At 39.6% G+C, this 20,408-nt stretch overlaps 1 protein-coding gene across 1 annotated transcript in view; it reads right to left on the bottom strand.

Annotated features, from left to right (window-relative positions):
• Positions 1-20,408, bottom strand: part of tafa3a (TAFA chemokine like family member 3a) — a 93,821-nt gene that overhangs the window by 9,058 nt on the left and 64,355 nt on the right. Inside the window, exon 3 of the mRNA XM_023416112.2 lies at positions 826-975. Coding sequence (XP_023271880.1) covers positions 826-975 — 150 coding nt within the window. The remainder of the gene's footprint in view (positions 1-825; positions 976-20,408) is intronic.

Genomic DNA, 20,408 nt, shown 5'->3' with positions numbered 1-20,408 from the left:
AGAAAAAAATAAGGAAAACAGTATAAGAAAGAAAGAGAAAGAAGTTACAGGAGGCAATTAACATCATGCTGTTGGAAAGTTAAGCCTGGTTCTGCCCTGGCCGAAGCAACAACAAGTGCCTTCAGTTCCTGTACGCTTGATTGAGGAGAGCGCCTTTTGATCACTGGCGGACAGCAGAGACCCGTCAGGCCTGCCCCGGTGTGTTTTCAGGTCTGAATTACAGGGCGTGGGTCAATGTCAAGCTGGTGAGTGTTGTGAGCAGGCGCATTCAGTGCAAGGAGGGTGGATGTTTGTATGTAGGAGGGGTAATACAGCATGCAGCAGAGGTTGGCGCATCAAGGTCTTAAGTTGCTCCGAGGAGGCCTACAGGGGAGAAACAGCTTCATGAAGTGAAAAGGGAACTGTCAAAATGGAGGAAGCCCCTGTCAGAGTCATTAGAGTGAAAGGAGGAGATAGGGATCGATTCACCTGTAACCAAGGCCACTTTTGACATGATATTAAATGACCTGGCCTTCAGTCTACTCTGCTGAACACAAGGTCTGACACAGTCTCAAAAACAAACAAAGACTGAATGAACTGTTGGGCAGTTTGATTTTTGAAGATTATAAAACCTTTGAGAAACACAGAACAGCAGCTTCATGAAAATCCCAACAGTGTCTTTTTTTTTCTTCTTTCATACAATAACCCTCTAATACTTGAATAATCACTGAAATAAGCACCAGACACAGTGACAGGTGTGACAGTTTTGAGGCGCGCCGCATTTCTACCCTAATCAGAAGTCGGTCTCAAATCATTACCAAAACTGTAATGAGATGCCTGGCGTACCGTCTACACAAGATGGAGCTGCTCTTGTTGTTCCCGCCACCTGTCCAGGAAAGCAGGAGCATTTGACAGTCTGGGATCTCTCTTCGATCTTGTTCTTGTTGCAGCATCGGTGCGCAGCAATTACCTCACAGGTTCCCGCTTTCACATGAACTGGAAGCACAAACATACACAATGGTTAGAGAGCATGTGACGCCTCTCTCCTCAACAGTCATTCCACCTTTTTTTTTACCAAAACATTATAGCAACAAATAACAGAACAGCTTGTTAAGGCATTCAGTCTCAAACCCATTCCTTCCAAAAAAAAAGATTAAAATATTAAAAAAAAAAACTGGTCGCAAACATGTCGTTTAATTTTGAAAAAGGGTGAGTGCTGTCTTAAAAAAAAAACATCCCACGTGGCTCATTGATGTGTTTTTTTGGATGACAATGAAGATGTATGGTACAGAGAGGTAAGTTAAATCAGGCTTTGACAACAGACAATACTTGTTAGTTGGATCAGTTCATTGTTGGTTTTGGTCTTTTCATGGGATTTATTTAAATTCCACTAAAGTACTTGATACACATTTCATACACAATCCTTGAGCAAATATTTTGTATAAAATCGTGACCTTAAAGGAATCGTCAAACATTTTGGGAAATACTCTTATTTGCTTTTCATTGATCGAGTAACACTGTATCTGTGTTAGCCACCACCAGCTGCCTGTTAGCTTAGCTCAGCCCTAAGACTGGAAACAGGGAAACAGCGTTCTGTTCCTGTAAATCTCTCTTATTAAAATGTTGTATCTTATTTGTTTCATCCGTGCAAAAACAGCAGTGTAAAAATAACAGCTTTAGATGTGCTGGCAGACAGATTTTGTTACGTTTGGACAGAGCCAGGCTAGCTGTTTCCCCTTGTCTCAAGCTTAGTGCTAAGCTAAGGAAAGCTAACCGGCAGCTAGCTTTAGCCTCATAATTACCATGTAGATAATAATAGTGACATCTAACTCTTGAGTGTTATATTTATTATTAAATCCCAGAATGAAGCTTAGAAAAGCCGCGCTGTAGCTGAATATATTTGCATGTCATATATATATATATATATATATATATATATATATATATATACACCTTACAGTAAGGTTACTGTTGGTTTTTTTGCACTACATCAGACAAAATAGTGTTGTCATTGATGTTATTGTTTGTATTGTTGTAATCTTTATTAAAAAAAAGGTTAGGGTAATTTTTTTCTCCCCATGGTATCGAAAATGGTGTCGAGTATTGAGTATTTTCCTGGGTATCGCGACAATGTGTATCAACCATGCAGTAAACAGATCTACTGTACCACCCATTATTAATATGAATCTCCAGTGATCGTGATTACAGTTTTCATACAGAGCCTACAGAAATCTTCCTCGCCAACCATTCATGTATTATGCAGGGCTCAAGGAAGCTGTTCATAAAGTATAGAACAGACAGTGCTGAGAAAATGTTCAATACAGATGCATCAGTGAGGAAGAGAGATTCTTGTTTTGTGTACTGCGATGCTCACAAAAGCAGGTGGTAAAACTTTAATCCAGTGTATAAATCTAGCGCTACAGAGGGTCGAACAAGGTTTCCTCGGCAGCGTGCCTCCACTCCTCCTTTGGTAGAAAGAAAGCGAGTCCTGTGAGGGCGTTTGAGTAATTTCTCAGCATGGTCTTGTTTCAAACATCTAAACACAATGGCTACTTGAAATCCAGGTCATCCCCCAGGTGGAGGACCTCAGCTTTGAACCCCGGTGTAGCCCCACCTGTCCATGTATCCTTGAGCAACATACTTAATCAACTGACCCTGCACCCCCAACCTGAGGATGAACAGAGCACTTCTCTTTTGGGATACAGCGAATCAAGTTATATAACATAAAAAAACACACACACATTCCTCTAGAAGATTACTTGATTAACATCGCTAAATTGCTTATTTATGTTAAAGAACATTACAATATCAATTACAAGGACAGTTTTCATAACCACAGTCACAGGCATTAAGCTGGATCAAACATCAATACTGCTCTCCATTTTGTATTCATTACTTTCTGCATAGACTCATCACCATTCTGAGCATGTTTGTGTATTTACACGTAACAATCAGGATTGGATGGGTGGCTGGAAAAAAAATAAAAAATTAAAAAGCAGTGAAAAAAGTTTTTGACATTCCTTTCAGATAAGCCTTAATTATGCCTGCAAAGATTTTCAATTTGGAGCTTGACTTGAAAATAGATTGCAGCGAGCTTCTATCTTCCCATTAGCCAGCAATCCAGAAATCTCATCTACAACATTAAAAACATTTTGCTTCCAATCAATAAGGTGCTATTCACATTCCCACAAAAGGCAAGACAACAATTGCCGATTGAGTGCTTTTCACCGAGCAGAAACTTACTCATGCAAAAACAGGTCAGGCTCCATGCCCTTGATGTGATTATCTTTAAGCCACCAGCACGCCCCCCGGTCAAAGTTAATTTCAAAAGTTGGAATAGCTTGGATAGAATATTCAAAGTTTGTTTAAGTGATAGATATGTGTGGACAATCGGTAATCACAAGAGGTGAGACGAGCAAAGACAATCATTGTAAATCACCTGATTATAAGGGAAAACAAATAACCTGTTTGCTGTCAGTGTCTCTAATGTGCTCACTAATTCTAACAGGCCAGCATTGCATGTGGAGACTGCAATAAAATATTAATTTTCTATTACTCTTACAATATAATTGAATTAGCTGTAAAAGAAAAAAAAATAAAGCATCAAGGGACCCGTGTCACACTCAAAGCCTTTAAAACCTCCTCAATCCTGTCTACTAGTCTTGCACAATGATGTGCATCGTTGGCTGTAGTTCTGCTGTATGTACGCCCTCGCTGCTGCGGTGTGAAAAGGAGGAAGGAGAGCTTCAGCACAAGCTACAGCTGAGTCTGGCCCAGGACTCTCAACTCATTAAGGTGCAGGAAGCGGCTGGTTGGAGCTGCCCGTGTGGAGAGAAGTGCTGATTAAAACTGGAGCTGCTCGCCAAGGTCGCTGACTCTGAGGCTGGACCCAGAACCACCATGCAGTGTGGACAGGATGAGAGGTCAGAGACCAGGGCGCGGTGGTCAGCATGAGCAGGTAACGATCCATACGAGAAAAAACAACCATGAACTGTCTTGACTACTGTTGTTGTTATGATGTACTGGGTATGGAAGACAACGGTGAAAAATTATAATGAATTTTTTTTTTTTTTTTTAAAGAAAACTATTTATGAAATTTTTTTCTTTGCAACAGCTATTCAGTGTATTTACATTCAGCAATTCTCTCTCTACTTAGTAGTTATATTGATAGTAACAGAGTCCGCCATTCCCATGCTGGATTCAGATTCCCTACCTAAGGGCTTCATTGGAATAATTGGAAATCAATAACTTTTTAGCACTGTTTATATACTATATAGATTAAATTCTCAATAATTTGTTATAGAGATAATTGACTGGACGTAAACACACCTACAGGCATGTATTTGTGTGGGCAGGTAGGAGGTGGTTCAAGGACACTTCAACACGACCAGTGGGGATGACCAGTGAACCCCTGATTTTGTGGTTGTAAAATGGTCTATCTAACCACCAGGGTCACCCTGTCACCCTGTTCACAGGGTGCACAAACCAGCTCTTTATATAGCCTCACAGAATGTAAGGGTCGTGCAGTGTAACACACATACAGGAGAGGCACACACACACACACACACACACATGGCTGCTACATGGCTCACAACACCTGTGATCAATGCATTTCTATTAAAGCACTTAGGACGCCAGGCAACCACGCCACCAGGAGGGAAAGATGAGAGACAAAGAAAGGTGAAAGGACAGAGACCACTAATGAGAACTGGCATAAGGCCCAACCCTTCAGACAATCAATGCCACTCTGAAGCAAACCACTCCGCTCCACAATGATATTCATTGATCCCTGATTGATAAATGCCAATATGCAGCCAGAACCTGCACAGAGTGGGAGGAGGGAACAAAAAAGAGGGAAACCATTTGGCTTTTAAGTTCGTTGCTGATCTACACATCTCAACCAAGGCCAGCAAATACTGCTTTAATACCAGCAACCACGTTCCCTAAACATAACTATACCGTAGCTGCCATGTAGGAAGAAAGAATATTCAAAAATTTGATATTGGATTTTGAATCCTGTCATTGAACACAGTCGTCAAACACTGACGCTCTTCTCTGGGGACAGACCTGATTCATTCACATACACATATTCTATCTTTTTATCTTTTATCTTTTTTGTGACAGCTGATGATGAACATCATAATGGAAACAAGGTGCTGTGAAAGTTAGATCAATCACAAATTCTATAACTGGCTGCTGTTTAAAAAAAACAAAGAAGGAAATATGTACTGTCATGAACTGGAGCCATTAATTAACCAAACGTGACAACAGTACAGCTCATGAAAACATAAATGTAATCCGACCACAGAAACGTAGGAGCTACGCTGACTGTGTCTAAATATAATGTTTGATCCCTGCTCCACTGTACTGTACGAATCACGTAAGAACATACACAGCTCTGGTATATGAAGTGTAATAAGTGCATTAAAACTTAAAGATTGACAATAACTCAACCTCTTGTTGATTAAATTAAACTGGTGGAAAATGATGTTTCTGACAAGCAGTCAGTTTTCCCATTTATAAAGCCACTGTGTATCAAACGAGGCACAGCACTGGTCATTAGTTGGTGGTGAATGGTGAGGAATCTAAAAGCAGAAAATATAAACCCGTCATTACTTTTATGAGGGTATAGGGCATTTATAAATAACTATGTGAATCCTCTAACACAAAAAAGGAAGAGCTGATGGATGCACTCTCCTTTCAATTTGCTTATTTTACCTGTCACGTTGCCCGATGCACTGTCTTTGACTTCATAACATGTTTGTCATGCTGCAGTTTCCTAATGTGATGACAAGAGGCAGGCAGGAAAAAGAGACAGCATTTCCCTTGAGTTTATTTATAAAAATGTCTTCATTTGCATTTTTGTATTAGGTGGTCATTTTGTTTTTCACCATGTTTTTATGTTCTATAACGCTTCATAGAGACATCAGGAAAATCAAGCCATAAAATGGGAGATACAAAGAGATTTGAAAGGATTACATTAAGAGCTGATTATAAATGGATGGATTTTGTTAGAAAGTGAAATATTTGCAAGAATCCAAGGTTATAGTGTTTTGAAGCTGATCTCTGCAAAATTCACTTACATAGGCCATTAATATTAAAAGTAGGATGTAATTTGTCCTTTAACTCAAAATAAATCAGGTCCCAGCTCAGAAAGCCCTGCAGGTATTCCACTGGAGACTAAACCTTATGGGTCAACTCTGTACATTCATTTCTGTACTGAAACCTGTTGCCAGTCACCAGGCAAAGTGCTCTCCTGTTGTCCTTATCACAGAACTAATCATACGGGTTAGAGCGAAGCCACGGGTCGCTTTCAGCTTCTACAGCAATCAAACAATTGATCTAACATGCAGGTAGGGAAGCATCAAGAACAACACACTGTTCCATCTGTCAGCTGCATGACTGGCTGTATCAGCCTCACCTGGCCAGTCAAGCACGAGAATACAGTAATAGAGGCACAACAGGGGGATACATGAAAACCACAAGAGCGGCGTTCGCTCTGTGTCTGACAGGGAGACTTCACTGACTGCAACGAACCAGAATTAGAAATACTTGATGTGCCAGTTTGATGCACAGAATGTTTCAATTGTCATGGTCACAATGAGAGAATCTTCTTTTGAAAAAGAAAAGAAAAATCCCATCTCATCCAGATGTGATAAAAAGAGACTGTCATTGAGGTGAAGTCATGTATGAATTCCTGGAACAGTTTTCTATGCGCACCAGTTCTGGTAAGCGTCTTTCCAAAATTGCTCATTTCTCGAACATTTCTGAAACAAGGCAAAACATACCCGGAGACGCATTATCTCCCATCACTGACAGAATTACTTCTCGTTTTAAAATAACAATAAATGCTCAGTAAGATGAATGTTTGGTGAGATGAAGACAATAGCGAACTGCAAAACTGTATAAGCTGAATGCACAAGACAGATCTTCCTTAAAAAAAAGAAGTGCTTAACATCACAAAGCCCTCGTTAAATATGACATCCATAACTGCAGCTTCATAGGAACTGGCAAAGCAATTAGTGTTACATTTGCAAACCATGTTCACCTCCGCCGGTACAGGTGTGCAGTGGGACCTTAATGTAAATCCAAATCAGTTATTCACAGAAGCGATAAAGATGGAGTCAATGTTTGTCAACTAAACAGCTACGACCTGTAAAACCCAATCAACAGCTGGAGTAAATGTGACGTTTCACTGAACAGATGATATTAGAGCCGGAGTGATATTTTGGCAGGATGATATCAGCTGATCTGTCTATCAGTATCGTGCAAAAATTTCATACACTACATCCAAAAAGTTAAACGTAAAAATGAGAGGCTGTTATTTCTTGTCTGGGAGCAGTGAACTTAATGGAGTCTTATCAACACCGAGAGAGGCAACCAGCACACACTCGAAAATGCACCCAGCCGAGAAACAGATAAAAATCACAACCTGTCATCTTTACACTACATCATCTTTTGTGAAGATTAAACAAATGAGATAAAGCCTGTTAATGAGTGTGCTTTAAAGGTGCTGATATGCAGATCTTATCACATTTGGACAGAATGTCATTTCCTCCTTGTTTCCACTCCTCATGCCAAACTACTTCAGGTGTGTCTTGGGTCTGTACCTCCGTCTTCCATCAGTCTTGTCATTGTTAGACATTGTTTGAAAACTTTAAATCTCCTGATTTATTTTATGATCATCATATCACTGCAACAGCTGTGGACACAGAATTAGTTCAGACATGTGGAGCTATGGCTCCAAAGGTTTTTACACACATAAAGATGCTACTAAAGGCCATATATTCCTTTTAAATGCAAAAAAAAAGGCCAAATGTAAAAAATCATAAATTTCTACCACTGTCTTTAAACAACTCTCAAATGCCGGTATCAGTGCCATTCTCAAATATAAAGTATCAGTCAGGCTTTAAATGATATCATAATTTTAAAAAATGTGCCAGAGCTAAATATTCAGAATTTTTTTTTCCTCGGCTTCCAGACTAACCTGAACATTACCTTCCAAAATTCCTTATCAATCAGATTTATTAGAAGAATAGTTTTATTGCATGTCACTGGCCACCATTAGTGATTTGAGCTTACCCACCTAAATATCAATACATGTAATTACAGTACAATAAATAATATGGAAATGCGTAAAAATAGACAGAAAATAAATACTTCTTCAAAGCTGCAGTGCATCATTATGTAGCCAGAAGAGAGAGGTCTATAATGTGCGCTCTATAATCCCTAAGGATAGTTTTAGAGTACAATAACAGAGATAAATATAAGAGTTTCCTTCAAGGTGCTTAGTGGATAAAAAGGTTTGAATTCATTTAGGAACTGTGTACAGTTTACATGATGAATAAGAAAAGGCACTAAGGTTTGAAAGTCAATGACCTGTTACATAACCTCAAACAGGAAAACATTCAAATAAGGCTACTTCATGGTTAGCTACCCCACTTTGATGCTGATTCTCTGACACAAAAACAGCCATAAGGGCAAAATATGAAGCATAATATGGTTTCTTTATTAAAGGCTGAAACATGTAGATTAATGAATACACAGCGAATCCCAGATTAATTTATACAATGATCAGCTGTGCATTCCTGCACGTCCTCGCGTCTGCTCACGGAGCTGAGATTGTATGAAAGAAAAAAACCTAATTACAGAAGAAAATTACAGTTTAAACGTTTAATTAATAAACCATTTACACAGCAGTTTACAGAAAGTCACTTCTAAAACAGAACTAATCAAGAACCTGGTCATCTGAACGCCAAGGACAGAGATCAAACAAGCACATTTGAGACACAGGCCAATCACAGGCGGCCGGATCAAAGGCCTAAAAACGTTCAGTCGAATTAACATCAAATCAAATGCTATTTCCCGACCGCCTTGTTGACATGAACACACGTATCAGCCTGACAGGAAACAAACTTCCCTTATCCACTGAGGCATGAAGCAACAAGTCCAGCTTCAGTGGGCTTTCACCACAGAAGGACAGAGAGCAAAATATACCGTGTACTTTGTGTTTCAATCCGGCCCCATGCAGCGTGCTACCAGCCGGCCTTTTTCAGTCAGGAAATGCAGAGGCAGATCAAACCACTAAAAAAAAAAAAAAGAGTCACATCCTGGCCACGGGCCCAGACCGCAGAAACAGCAGCATCCATAAAAACAGAGGTTTTAGGCCATTCAATAGAGACACCCTATGAATTAGTAATGATTCAAATCATACTGTTTGCTCCAGATACCGATAACCCATTTTGACGACTCAAAAGCCTCTACATGCTGAACACAACTAACTGCAGCATATTTTTCAGGTAAAACTGAAGACCACAGCTGCCAACGTCACACAGCCAAAACACTCATTCAAAGGAAATGTGATTAGGTATCAAAAATAGATCCAGGTAAAGCAATTCAAATGGCCACATTAAAAAAGAAGCTTTTAATGTGGCAGCAAGCACACCAGAGACACACTGAGGTATTGGTTTATGAAACATTCATTACTTTAGCCCACGAAGAGAACCCTCACAAGACCAGTGTTTAATTGGATTACCGTATTCAGAAAAGATTGACTCATTTCTACCCAGCTGTAAACCTGCTGAGCTGACAATCAGGCCCAGCAAGACCCAAAAATAAGCCCCCGTATGAGAGAGACTGAGGCAGGAGTCTGGTTTAAAGGCAAACTCTATTATGAATATCGGTCAAGATTACATGTTACTCACCTCCTCAGTTAAAGAAAAAAAAAAAGAAAAGAAAAAGACACTAATTGAGACAAGGAGATTCTGTGTTATATGGCTCTTCTTCTCCAAAAATGAAGGCTCCGCTATGTCTGTGTATACAACAGCAATAAGGAAAATTACAATGTGAAACATGACAGGAGTTGCTGGTAGTGATGAGCCCACAAAGACTTTGCCGTTGCCTGCAGCTCTACAGAGCTTTCAGGTCATTGGCGTTACAGCCCACACGTTTACTGTTCTGATTCACCCTTGCAGCTATAATCAGTGTTGTTCCCAGATGCAGAAGCCAGCTGTTTTTTCAACAAAAAACACTGATAAACCAGATGTATGTGCACAAAACAGAAGACAGACGCAGTTAGGAACTAGCTGGTAAACATACTGGAGCATTTAGCAACTAAAGAGCCAGATATTTCCCTCAGGAGCTGGTGGAGACCAAAACAGAGCTAAAAACAAAGAGTGAACATTGTCCCTAAATCTGCCAAGTGGAGTCCAGATGAATGATAATGTTTCTTCATGTCTGCCAGATCAGTAAACAGGCACAGGCTGGCTAACACATATCTACAACAACTTCTAAAATGATAATGATAAAATGATAATGTGTCAGTGTTGTATTTACAGCTTGCTGCCCCCAAGTGGTGAAAAATATCAATGAATACAGTTCGAATTTTATCAGCTCAAACCGCAGAGCACAGCACATAGTGTAGAATTTGCCAGCTGACCCATCAAACTACGTGTCATGGTGGATCTGCTTCTGTATGTTACGCAGTTTGCTAAAGCAGCTACAGGAATTTCTATTGCTGCTTTCAGTCACACTCAAAGACAAACGTCTTCACAAGATGGTCTTCACCTGGAAAAATTACAGTGACGATTAATCTCTTGTGGCTGTGTGACTAATGAGTGCAACCTGTCACAAGTTAAAAAGAAAGCAGCGGGAAGTTTGACACACCACCGCTTCAAAATGTTTTTTGTTTTTTCTTATGTATAGCGTCTCAAGGGGCTTTACAATCTGTACGGCATGATGACACCATCTGTGTTTACACAATAGAGCAACAAAGTAGATTTACAGTTTGGACAATCAGGGTGACAACATTATAGATTATAAACATTAATTAAGAATACGATCTGGGAGGATCTGAACCACATGACTTCCTCTCCACCATGAAGAAAGAAGACAGACTTCACAAACATACAAGAGGCAAAAACCAAGCACATCGTTCACACGTCCAGGAGAAGGAAAACAACACACAGAAGGAAAGAGAGAGAGACGAGGTTGCTGGGACTCCTGGAGGACGAAGGTCCACAACCAAAACATCTGAAATGAGGCACCAACAGCCAGGAGAAGGAGAGAGAACCCGGGACGGCTGACGGTCCAGAACAGACGCAGAGACAGCCTGACTGAAAAAAGATGAGATGAGAGAGAGAGAGAGAGAGAGAGAGAGAGAGAAGCACACAGCCTCGATGCTCGTGTGCTTGAGGGAATAAACAAACAGATGGTTAGAGAGATGCAGTGTCAGAAAGTTTACAGTAATCTCATCGGCAGGACCACATGGACTGTACTGTACGTACTAGGTTTAATGGATTCATTGAGACTGAGACTGATGGGAGAACGGTAACAGGTACAAGGCCTGAAATAATGAAACTGAAAGTTCAGGCGAGTTCTGAGTTTTGAGTTCTGCTGCAGTTTAAGAAGCCAGTGTCACCGGTAATCACTCGCCGAGAGCAGTTAAAGTGGATGGACTGATTTGTCGAGTGGTAAATACATCAGCACCAAATTTGAGAAGGTAGTAAACATAATGCACGTGATAGGAGGAGACACGCAGATCAGAAAACACTATCCCATGTGATACAATTAGGTCAAGCTGTCACCACTGTAGTGAGCAGGTTCACGCACAAACTGGGTGAAACCAACAGTATCAATAAGTGCCTGAAAGGCTTTACTGCGAAGATCTGAGGCCTTATTCAGGTGAATATTCAAGTCGTCTATAATTATAAGCCCATCAGAATGAAGGACAAGGTCTCAGATAAATTCTTGTAAGGGTCAGGTGGTCCGTAGAGTACCACAAGGTCAAAGTCTGTTGCCCTGGATAAAGCAATGCTCAGCTGATGCAGATGGTTTTAATAGACGAGCCTTAACAGAGTTAAAAGTAAGATCCAGTTGCGTTACATGGAAAATAGACTTGTAAATGAAAGCAACATCTCTACCTTGTTTATTTGTATCCTCAGGTGAGGAAGCTACAATTAACGGTGAGTAAAAGTCATATTGGACAAATATATGAAATTTACGCTTTGGTTAAAAAAAATATTGGGATTTCCTGTAAAAGGAATACTAATGGTATTATATCCAGGGGTTCAGGACTCCTGTGAAAATGACTAAACCAAGAATCAAGCCAACCACAAACTGCAACATGAAGCTTTTGACAATATACAACATGAGCGTAGCATGGAGACTTTCAAGTACAAAAATAAAGTGCAAGCATTGCTCACTCATCTGTCTTTATTCTCAGGCCAGTTTCCTAGAAGAAAGAGCAAATTTTCTTTTATTTTCTAATCTTTTACTCAGTGAGGACAATCTTTAGAGAGACAGAATATAGAAACAGATGAGCACGCTCTCACATTCCCCGAGTGTATGCTTTAGTGGTTTAGATGAAGTCCATGTCAGTACCATTCATCTGGCTGCCACAATGTTAGAGCCCACCACTGACTGATCAATTGGAGTCCCTCAAGGAATCATACAGCCTTATAAGTGAAAGGCTACTGAAGTTATTAAATCCAGGGACAGCAGCAGCTGCAGCAGAGAGGCAGAAAGACTTATACACAGACTCAAAGCCCTCTGCAAAGAAAGTGTTGTCTTGACACGGTTACTCATTCTCTAGACAGTCACTGAAAATGTAATAAGGGATCTTCAGACACATCATCAAAGGACCATTATAGTCTTTTTTCCATTTCATCACACATGTTTTTCTGTCACTTCTAGTGTAGGAGAATGTATGCATTTTTTATCATCTCATCTTTACACTGCAGGTCAAACATTTTTCATTTTTCTGCATTCTTTTTCTCATGACCTTCATGATGATAACCCATTATTATCTATCACTACACATATTTTGATCTGTACATTCAGATCTGCAAACATCCTGTATTTGAAGGCACACTGTTTAAATAAAAGAATTTACGACACATGAAGAAGAATCCTGCCAATTAAAGCTGCAATTAACATTGGATTTTATGGACAATAACTTGGAGAACTTTGATTTGTCAATTATTGGTTAAAAGTTTTATTTTGGAAAGGAATTAAAAATCACATCTTTCTTATTTGTCTTTAACAAAAGAAATAGTAAAACACCTCCGGTTGGACTCTTGCACTTCTCCAATTTGTGAAATAATATGAAAAGGTAAAAAAAAAGAAAAAAAAAGAAAAGAAATTATTTCAAAACAACCTGGCATCAGTATTCTGACCTTAAGTCCCAAAAATGATTTCTGTTTTCTCATTCAAGTCAGAGTACTAGTATTTATTGAGTTGTTTTCTGTGGCTGTGTGAATTTAATTGATCCCAACAAGGTCTGAAGGTATGGACAAAATGAATTACAACTCAGAATCTTGTCAGTGTTTTTATTACCAGTCCCATTTTGTCTGTATAATCATCATTGGCAAATGAGAAACTCTGCATAAAGACTGACTCAAATCGCAATATTAAACTGACATGGCCGCAGCTAATGATATAGGACAATAGCCTGTGTCATTAGCACTTATCACGCAGACAACTATTTTTCCAAACATCTCTTTTCGGAACAAACACCTAGGTCAAGCTCATCAATGGCTGAGGGGAAGTCTTTCTGTCTGAAAGCACAAAAGCGCTCATGCCCAACTCTTTCTTCTTCAAATTTTTTAACAGAATAGCTTTTTGGTTTTGGTGATATAATTAGGTTTACTGGCAAAGTTGTTCTGACCCTTGACGTTTGAAAAACCTTAAAGGGAGGACGTCAGGTTGGAAGACTGGACATATGAAACATAGGACACTGACCCAGGAAGCCAATATGTCCTGCATCCTGTTATAGTGGCTAAAACAAGTCGCACTATGGACAAATGTTTTGATGGGCAGGTCCCTGTTTTATTTCTACCTTGCTCATATTTCTGGTCATGCTCACAAGGACATACACAAGCACATGGGCAGAGCACAACACATTCCTGACAATGGCTTGTTATACACCTCAAGGATATACAAAGAAACATTTTGGCACAAAAAAAACTGAATCAAAGCATGACCTTAAAAAAAACTCTACAAAATATCTGTAATATTAGGGAAAGGTCATAGTTTTAAGTAAATATTGAATAATAAACATTGTCAAAATCTTTCCCTTAATTGAATGCTTTGAGTTGCCAAAACATAACTGTAAAAATGTTTTGGTTGCCATGAACACATATGGGAACAAAATCAAGATGGTTCTGGGAGTGACGGTTTGGCAAATATGTTCGGTAAAGCTTTTCCTTGTTTAACATAATCCCACAAAACATATTTCCTAATGCAAAGTAGCTGTGTATGAACATATGACAAGGTTGTCATAGCGAATGTTTAACTGTATGATCATAGGGGCAGGAACTCAACAAGAGCCCAAAACTTCTTGCCGTGGCTTTAAACGGATGGAGAATCCAGAGGTTCTGATATACATTTAATTTAGTTTTCATTTCATTCATTTAGGGTGAATTGTATTCAACTTTGCTTTGTTATATAATTAAGATCAGTGGTTTACAATAACCTACATAATGTTATAGCATGCCTGGAACTGGATTTTCTGAGGGCTTCATCAATATGTCTCCGTGCCCAGATTCACCATGTCTGTGTTGGGCTCCACAGAGGCAGACAAAAGAGAAGCTGGAGATCCTCTACTCCTGTCTCTGGTCTCTCATCTGACACGCACACATGCTGGTTATCTGTCAAGCAGATGTCATATCTGCTCTAAACGGCTGACATCTCTGCTCTCCAACTGGATTCCCATGTTTTTCATCTTGAGCATATTCCACTGATGCCTTTCAGGGCTGACTGACAGGCATGGTGTCATGAAACACAGGATTGGTTCAACTAAAAGGGGATGAGGGTCCCCAGTTAAACTGTACATTTCTGCAACAATGACAGAACCACAATGATCTGAACGGCAGACAGATCCGTCTTCATTAGATGGAGGAGACGACAGACTGTGTTAAAAGTAGAGCAAGAAGCGGAGTCTGAAAATAAGAAGAATGGTTTTGCTTAAAATTGCTCGTAGCTGAGGATCAGAGATCGTTCTCCTCTAAATCAAACTGTCATGTAATTACATTAGCAATGCTGCTAACTGAGAGGTATATTTAAGCAGTTGCTCTAAATCAAACCTCGCCCTGGAAAACAATATTATCTCGTTAGTGGTGAGGCAGCCACCGGCACTGATCCCCTGTTGAATTGCGGGACGCCTGAGGACACTATTAAAGGAGCATCTGACCTGTCCACCCACTGACAGCTCAATATAAATGTTCCTCTTTTTAATAGACCATCTTGCTGAAAAATATGTCGACAAACCTTTTAAAAAAGCCATTTCAGGAGAACTCCAATGGTTCCACCCATTACATTTTATGCTCCAGTCCATTCACATAAACTTGATGCTCAGCCTCGGTTGCTGTTTTTATGGTCCGATGTGGACACTCGGCGCTGCACTTCATTCCTGGGGAGATGTGAGCCAGAAGGCGGAAAGTCATGGAGCGCAGCCGGAAGACGGAGGCAAGCAATTGATAGACTGCATTTTAGAAGCTTATATTTCACTTTATTCAGTCAGGATCCAGCCTCTAGTGAATAACTACCAGGCCATAGCGTAGCATAACTTTAAAAGAAAAGAGGAAACTACCCAAGGCTGAATGGCTGACGAGTTTCCCTCCTACATCCTTCCCAACATTGCCTGAATACAGATGAACACTCATAAATGTCTGTTAGGATTTAAATTATCAAACTGCATGGAAAAGAGGTTTCAGGGGACAGTTGTTAAGGCAAATGTGTTAAATTTACGATTGGGGGGCTGCAAATCTGTAATAGTAAGTGCAGGGAATTAGCGTTTAGAGAGGACATTAAACTTTCCTGACATGTTCGCAGACATCTTGAAAGAATACTATGTGCCAGTTTAGAGACAGATGTCGAGCAGTTGGAAAGCCTTCACCGCTACAACAACCATCCCCCAGAAGGAAAAAGAAAATCCCCAAGATGACTGTAAGTTGATCATGACAAACATTTTATGTGTCAGAGCAAGCTGTAGAATATTCTACTTTTGATTAGACTGTATATATTTAAACGATACCAAACACCAGAAATGAGAAAATGAAAATGTAATTACTTCAAGCAGCTACGCCGCATATTAGCATCTTGTGGCTCCCCGTTTCGGGTTTTGGGCCTGCAAGTGACTGTTTTGGTTCACTCTGACTGCTCTTATAGTGTTTTCAGCAGCAGCAGGCAGCTGCTTTTAGTTAAAAATCTTTAAAAACCCACTTTACACTACCAGCTCAGCACCAAACAGCGGAAAGAAAAAGTTGGCAACTAGCTGTTGAACATAATGGATGGCACAGCAGCGGATACTTCCTGAGGATCCCCCAGGAAAAACAAGCTGCAGGAGAAGCCGCTGGTGCCCTACTACCGCTGCTCCATCAACACTGTGCTGACGTACTGCATCTCTGCGTGGTGCGGCAGATGCTCAGCAGCGGACTGGAGAGCCCTTCAGAGGGTCATCAATACCACCCAGAAGATCATCGACTGCTGACTGCCTTCTTTGGAGGACTTATTCAGCTCTCGCAGTCTCAGCCGAGCAGCCAACACACTGGACATCAACTGTTTGACCTGCCGCCCTCTTGTAGACACTTCAGGTCCATCATATTACGGACTAACAGACCTGCAGTACAGCTCCTACCCCGGAGCCACACGAGAACTCAACACTGCCAAACACTGACTGTTTGGGACCAGTGTGGCTACCTGTACTACGATACTTATAATTACATTTACAGAGGTCTGACTGCACTACGACCACTATACCACTATACTGAATCTCTATATTATAACAATCTATAGCATTGTTTTTGTAGGACAGGTTACAGCAAATATAGACATTGTATGTTCTATTTATAAACAGTATCTTATATACTTTAAATTAGTTTAGTTTCAGCTCTTTTCTATTTTTAATTGCTGCTTGTTATGAGTGGAGTCAATAGAGGAATCTTGAATCTCGAATACTGGTCAGGAGTTGAGACTAAAAACAAGCTAAAAGTAGAGTGAATATAGAACTTGGTTATTATTATAACTACATTGCTATCATACTACTTAGTAATTACTATTATAAAGACACTACTGCTACAACACAAACACACACACACACACACACACACACACACCCTAGCCACACTTAACCAACACTTAATCTAACCTATAATCTTCGCTCGCTGCCTCGCCTCACCACATACATCAGTATTAGTTTCATAATATTGTCTGTACCATAATGCCCATTTACCCATTACTGACATTATATTATATTAGATTATTAGATTATATATTGATATTATACATTATTGATATTACATATATGCACTTGTCTTGTGTGTCTGTTTGTTTTTTCTATAACTTGTCATACTATTATATCAATATGCTATATGTTAGCACTTGTCTACTATGTCATTTTATATGTTTATCATTTGATTTGTCACAATATTTCAGCAATAAAAAAAAAAGAAAGAAAAAAATAATAAATTCAACAGGTCACCAGAAACATGACTCCTAATTAACGCTAATGTGTGCGTTGGCTGTTTAGATAGCTAAAGTTCGACATATCAGCTTAAAAGGTGATAATAATGTGAGTGTTGTATTCACAGCTTGTTTCCATTGCTCCAAAGAGGCCAAGAAATCAATTACTGCAGTTTTAACTTAACAGTATTATGGACATTTGTAAATATTTTACATTGCTAAATATTTTTTGTGCTTTATAAATGAATTGATTTAACATAACTTGACTACAGGCACTCTGAGGGTTTATTCACACTTTTCAGGACTGATTCATTGTTGATCAACCACCATTTCAGTTTTTGAAACAAGGAGCCTGTAGAGAAATGTACATCTTTTTTTGTCTTTCAAACTTTTATATGTGATTTTTTTTTCGCTTGAACTCACTATAAACTCAGCAGGTGGATGTTGGTCTTTGAAGTCTGTAATCCCCTCGCACAACAGGAATCATCCAGACATCAGGTTGTAAATATCAAACAGGTTTGATAAGACAGGGGCAGTTCAGTTCAGTCTGTGGTTAAGACCGAACTCGTAAACGCATCAAACTACCAGAGTATCTGCTCAGACCATCAGTTTAGACCCATTTCCTCTTGGTCACCTGCTTTATATGAAAATGTTATATGTTGGACTCTGACACGCTTGCTTACAATTAGAGTTAAAGCAAGTAGCACTTCTATATGTGAGTATGTCCTTTGAATTGAAAAACCTTTCTTCCAGATTTCAGTGCATGGAAATCCTTTACTGTGTTCTTCGTCCATGCGACTGGCTCTAACGCGAACACGTCTCAGGCTTCTCCAGGTACGGCTGCACCTGTCGGCCTCTCTGTCTTTCATGACTCAGACGTCCCTGCCAACTGTGGATCCACTCCATAGACATACACTGTGTGCGTGCCACTCGAGAAAACACCACTCCAACCATTTGTAGAGCGTTTAGTGTAACACAACTCGACTTAAGCATAAACATGCACTATTTTTATAGCCTACAGTGGCTCATTCAATATGAACAGAACAGAATTTTGCAACAGTAACACTTTCTTTTATTTTAGTGGGGTATTTAGTAAGACTCCAGATGTAAATGAGCCCAGCCACACTTCATCTGAAGTCCCACTTAATCCGATCTGAAACCAAACTGTTGACACGTGTCGTCCGTTTAGACTCTTATACGACTCTTAAATTACTCATATGAGAATATGGGAAGGAGTTAGACATCTTAAAATTCCTGGATCAGGTCTTTGTAAAGAAAAATGCAAACTACAAATTGTCTGAGTGACATAGGGGAAGTGATTTGTATTAATAAGCTCAAGGGCATCAACATGAGGTCAGTGATAGTCAACATGTCCACATTATAGGACCAGCAAAGACAAACTAGAAAAACACATATATTGAATGTTTGCATCCAAATCAAGCACTTGGTCTAGAAAAGAAGGTACATTTGTGCTACACAATAGTCATGGTCAAATAAACAAAGAGTAAAAAAATATTGCAAATATTAGTAAATGTGCAAAAAGTAAATGTTCAATATAAAGGATTAGAGATTAAAGAGCTGTGAGCTCATTCATTTGATTCAGCTGTCGCACACATGTCCTGGACTCTACTACTACTAATTCTACTTGTGTCAGTTGTTTCAGTGGCTTTTTATCCTGAAGAAGGCAATATGTGTCAAAACATTAATTAATGTGACTGAAAATTAAAGAAGTGTGTCAGAGTTATGAGTGTGCAGCTTCCCACTCTCTTTAATATTAGCAACAATACCAGTGTCTGGCAACAATATGTTTGAAGGCTGAACCATGGCACTATTCCTCTTTATGATACATAAACTGTAATAAGTTACTAATTTAAAAGTTAATGTTACATAGCAGCATGAATCAAACGGCCTCTCATATAACACAGTCTGTGGAGCAGTGAATCACCACCACTAACAAATTAATCACCTCAAAAATTCTTCTGCACATTAAAATTTCAACAGAGCTCAGAAACCCTGTGATAAAAAATGGAGCCGTGGCCCATTTGAAAGGCGACTGTACCTCCTCGCGCTAAGCTTCAACCAAGCATAGACCATTAACAGCAATACAATTGACTAACTTTAAAGGAGGTTGCTCTAATTGCTGGGTACGGGCAGGCTTTTAGTTCGTAAGACCCAATTACCACCATGCTGTTAGCACTTCTCCACTAATTGCATTCATCAGCTCAAATCGTTATCACCGGGCTCTCCTTCGATTTCTATCAAAATGCAAAAATTTTCTTTTGAGTTTCAAAATAGCTAGAGGTAAATCATAATGTGGCGAGGGAAAACGGGTTTACATTTGAGCTGTAATTAAAGAGGGAATGGAGATGGAAGTATGCTGGCGTATCTGATTCTGACAAAGTACAAACACACAGGCAGATTTAACTCTAAATTATTGTTCCAGACAGTGTTTGCTTGAAAACACTGATCAGATGTGAAATGAGCATTATGTAGGCAGAGTACAGACACAGAGATTAAGTTGAATTTTTGCAAATTTAGTGATTGACAGTTGATGAAAACAAAGAGGAGTCAAAATACACAGCTAGAAATAAAGCATCGTTTTTTTATATGCCTGCTTTCTACCCCTCCATGTGATGAGAGAATGAATGGAAACAGACCAAACCTACTGAGGTAAAGAGACCATAAAGACAAAACACACTGTAGACACTTCCAGGATTGCTACAGAGCAACACTTTTGGACTTAGCGTGTCTTTTGTGGATCCACAGCACCAGCACAGCCATTACTGTATTGTAATACTCCACGGTAGCATGCCACGATGAAGGGGGACTTGATAGTGTCAAATCCAGTCAAGTCAAATTTTATCACGAATCACAAGTAGCTTAACGATTTGTACAGCATATGACATCCTCTGTCCTTAGACAGTCAAATCAAAGAGGAAACCCCCCCCCCCCCAAAAAAAAAAAAAAAA

The sequence above is a fragment of the Seriola lalandi genome, unplaced genomic scaffold (genome assembly GCF_002814215.2).
Source record: "Seriola lalandi dorsalis isolate HSWRI2012SDOR001 ecotype SW California unplaced genomic scaffold, Sedor1 jcf7180002054561, whole genome shotgun sequence".
Classification (NCBI taxonomy): Eukaryota; Metazoa; Chordata; class Actinopteri; order Carangiformes; family Carangidae; genus Seriola; species Seriola lalandi.
The sequence above is the reverse complement of the archived record's forward strand: the minus strand, read 5'-3'. Positions and strand labels throughout refer to the sequence as shown.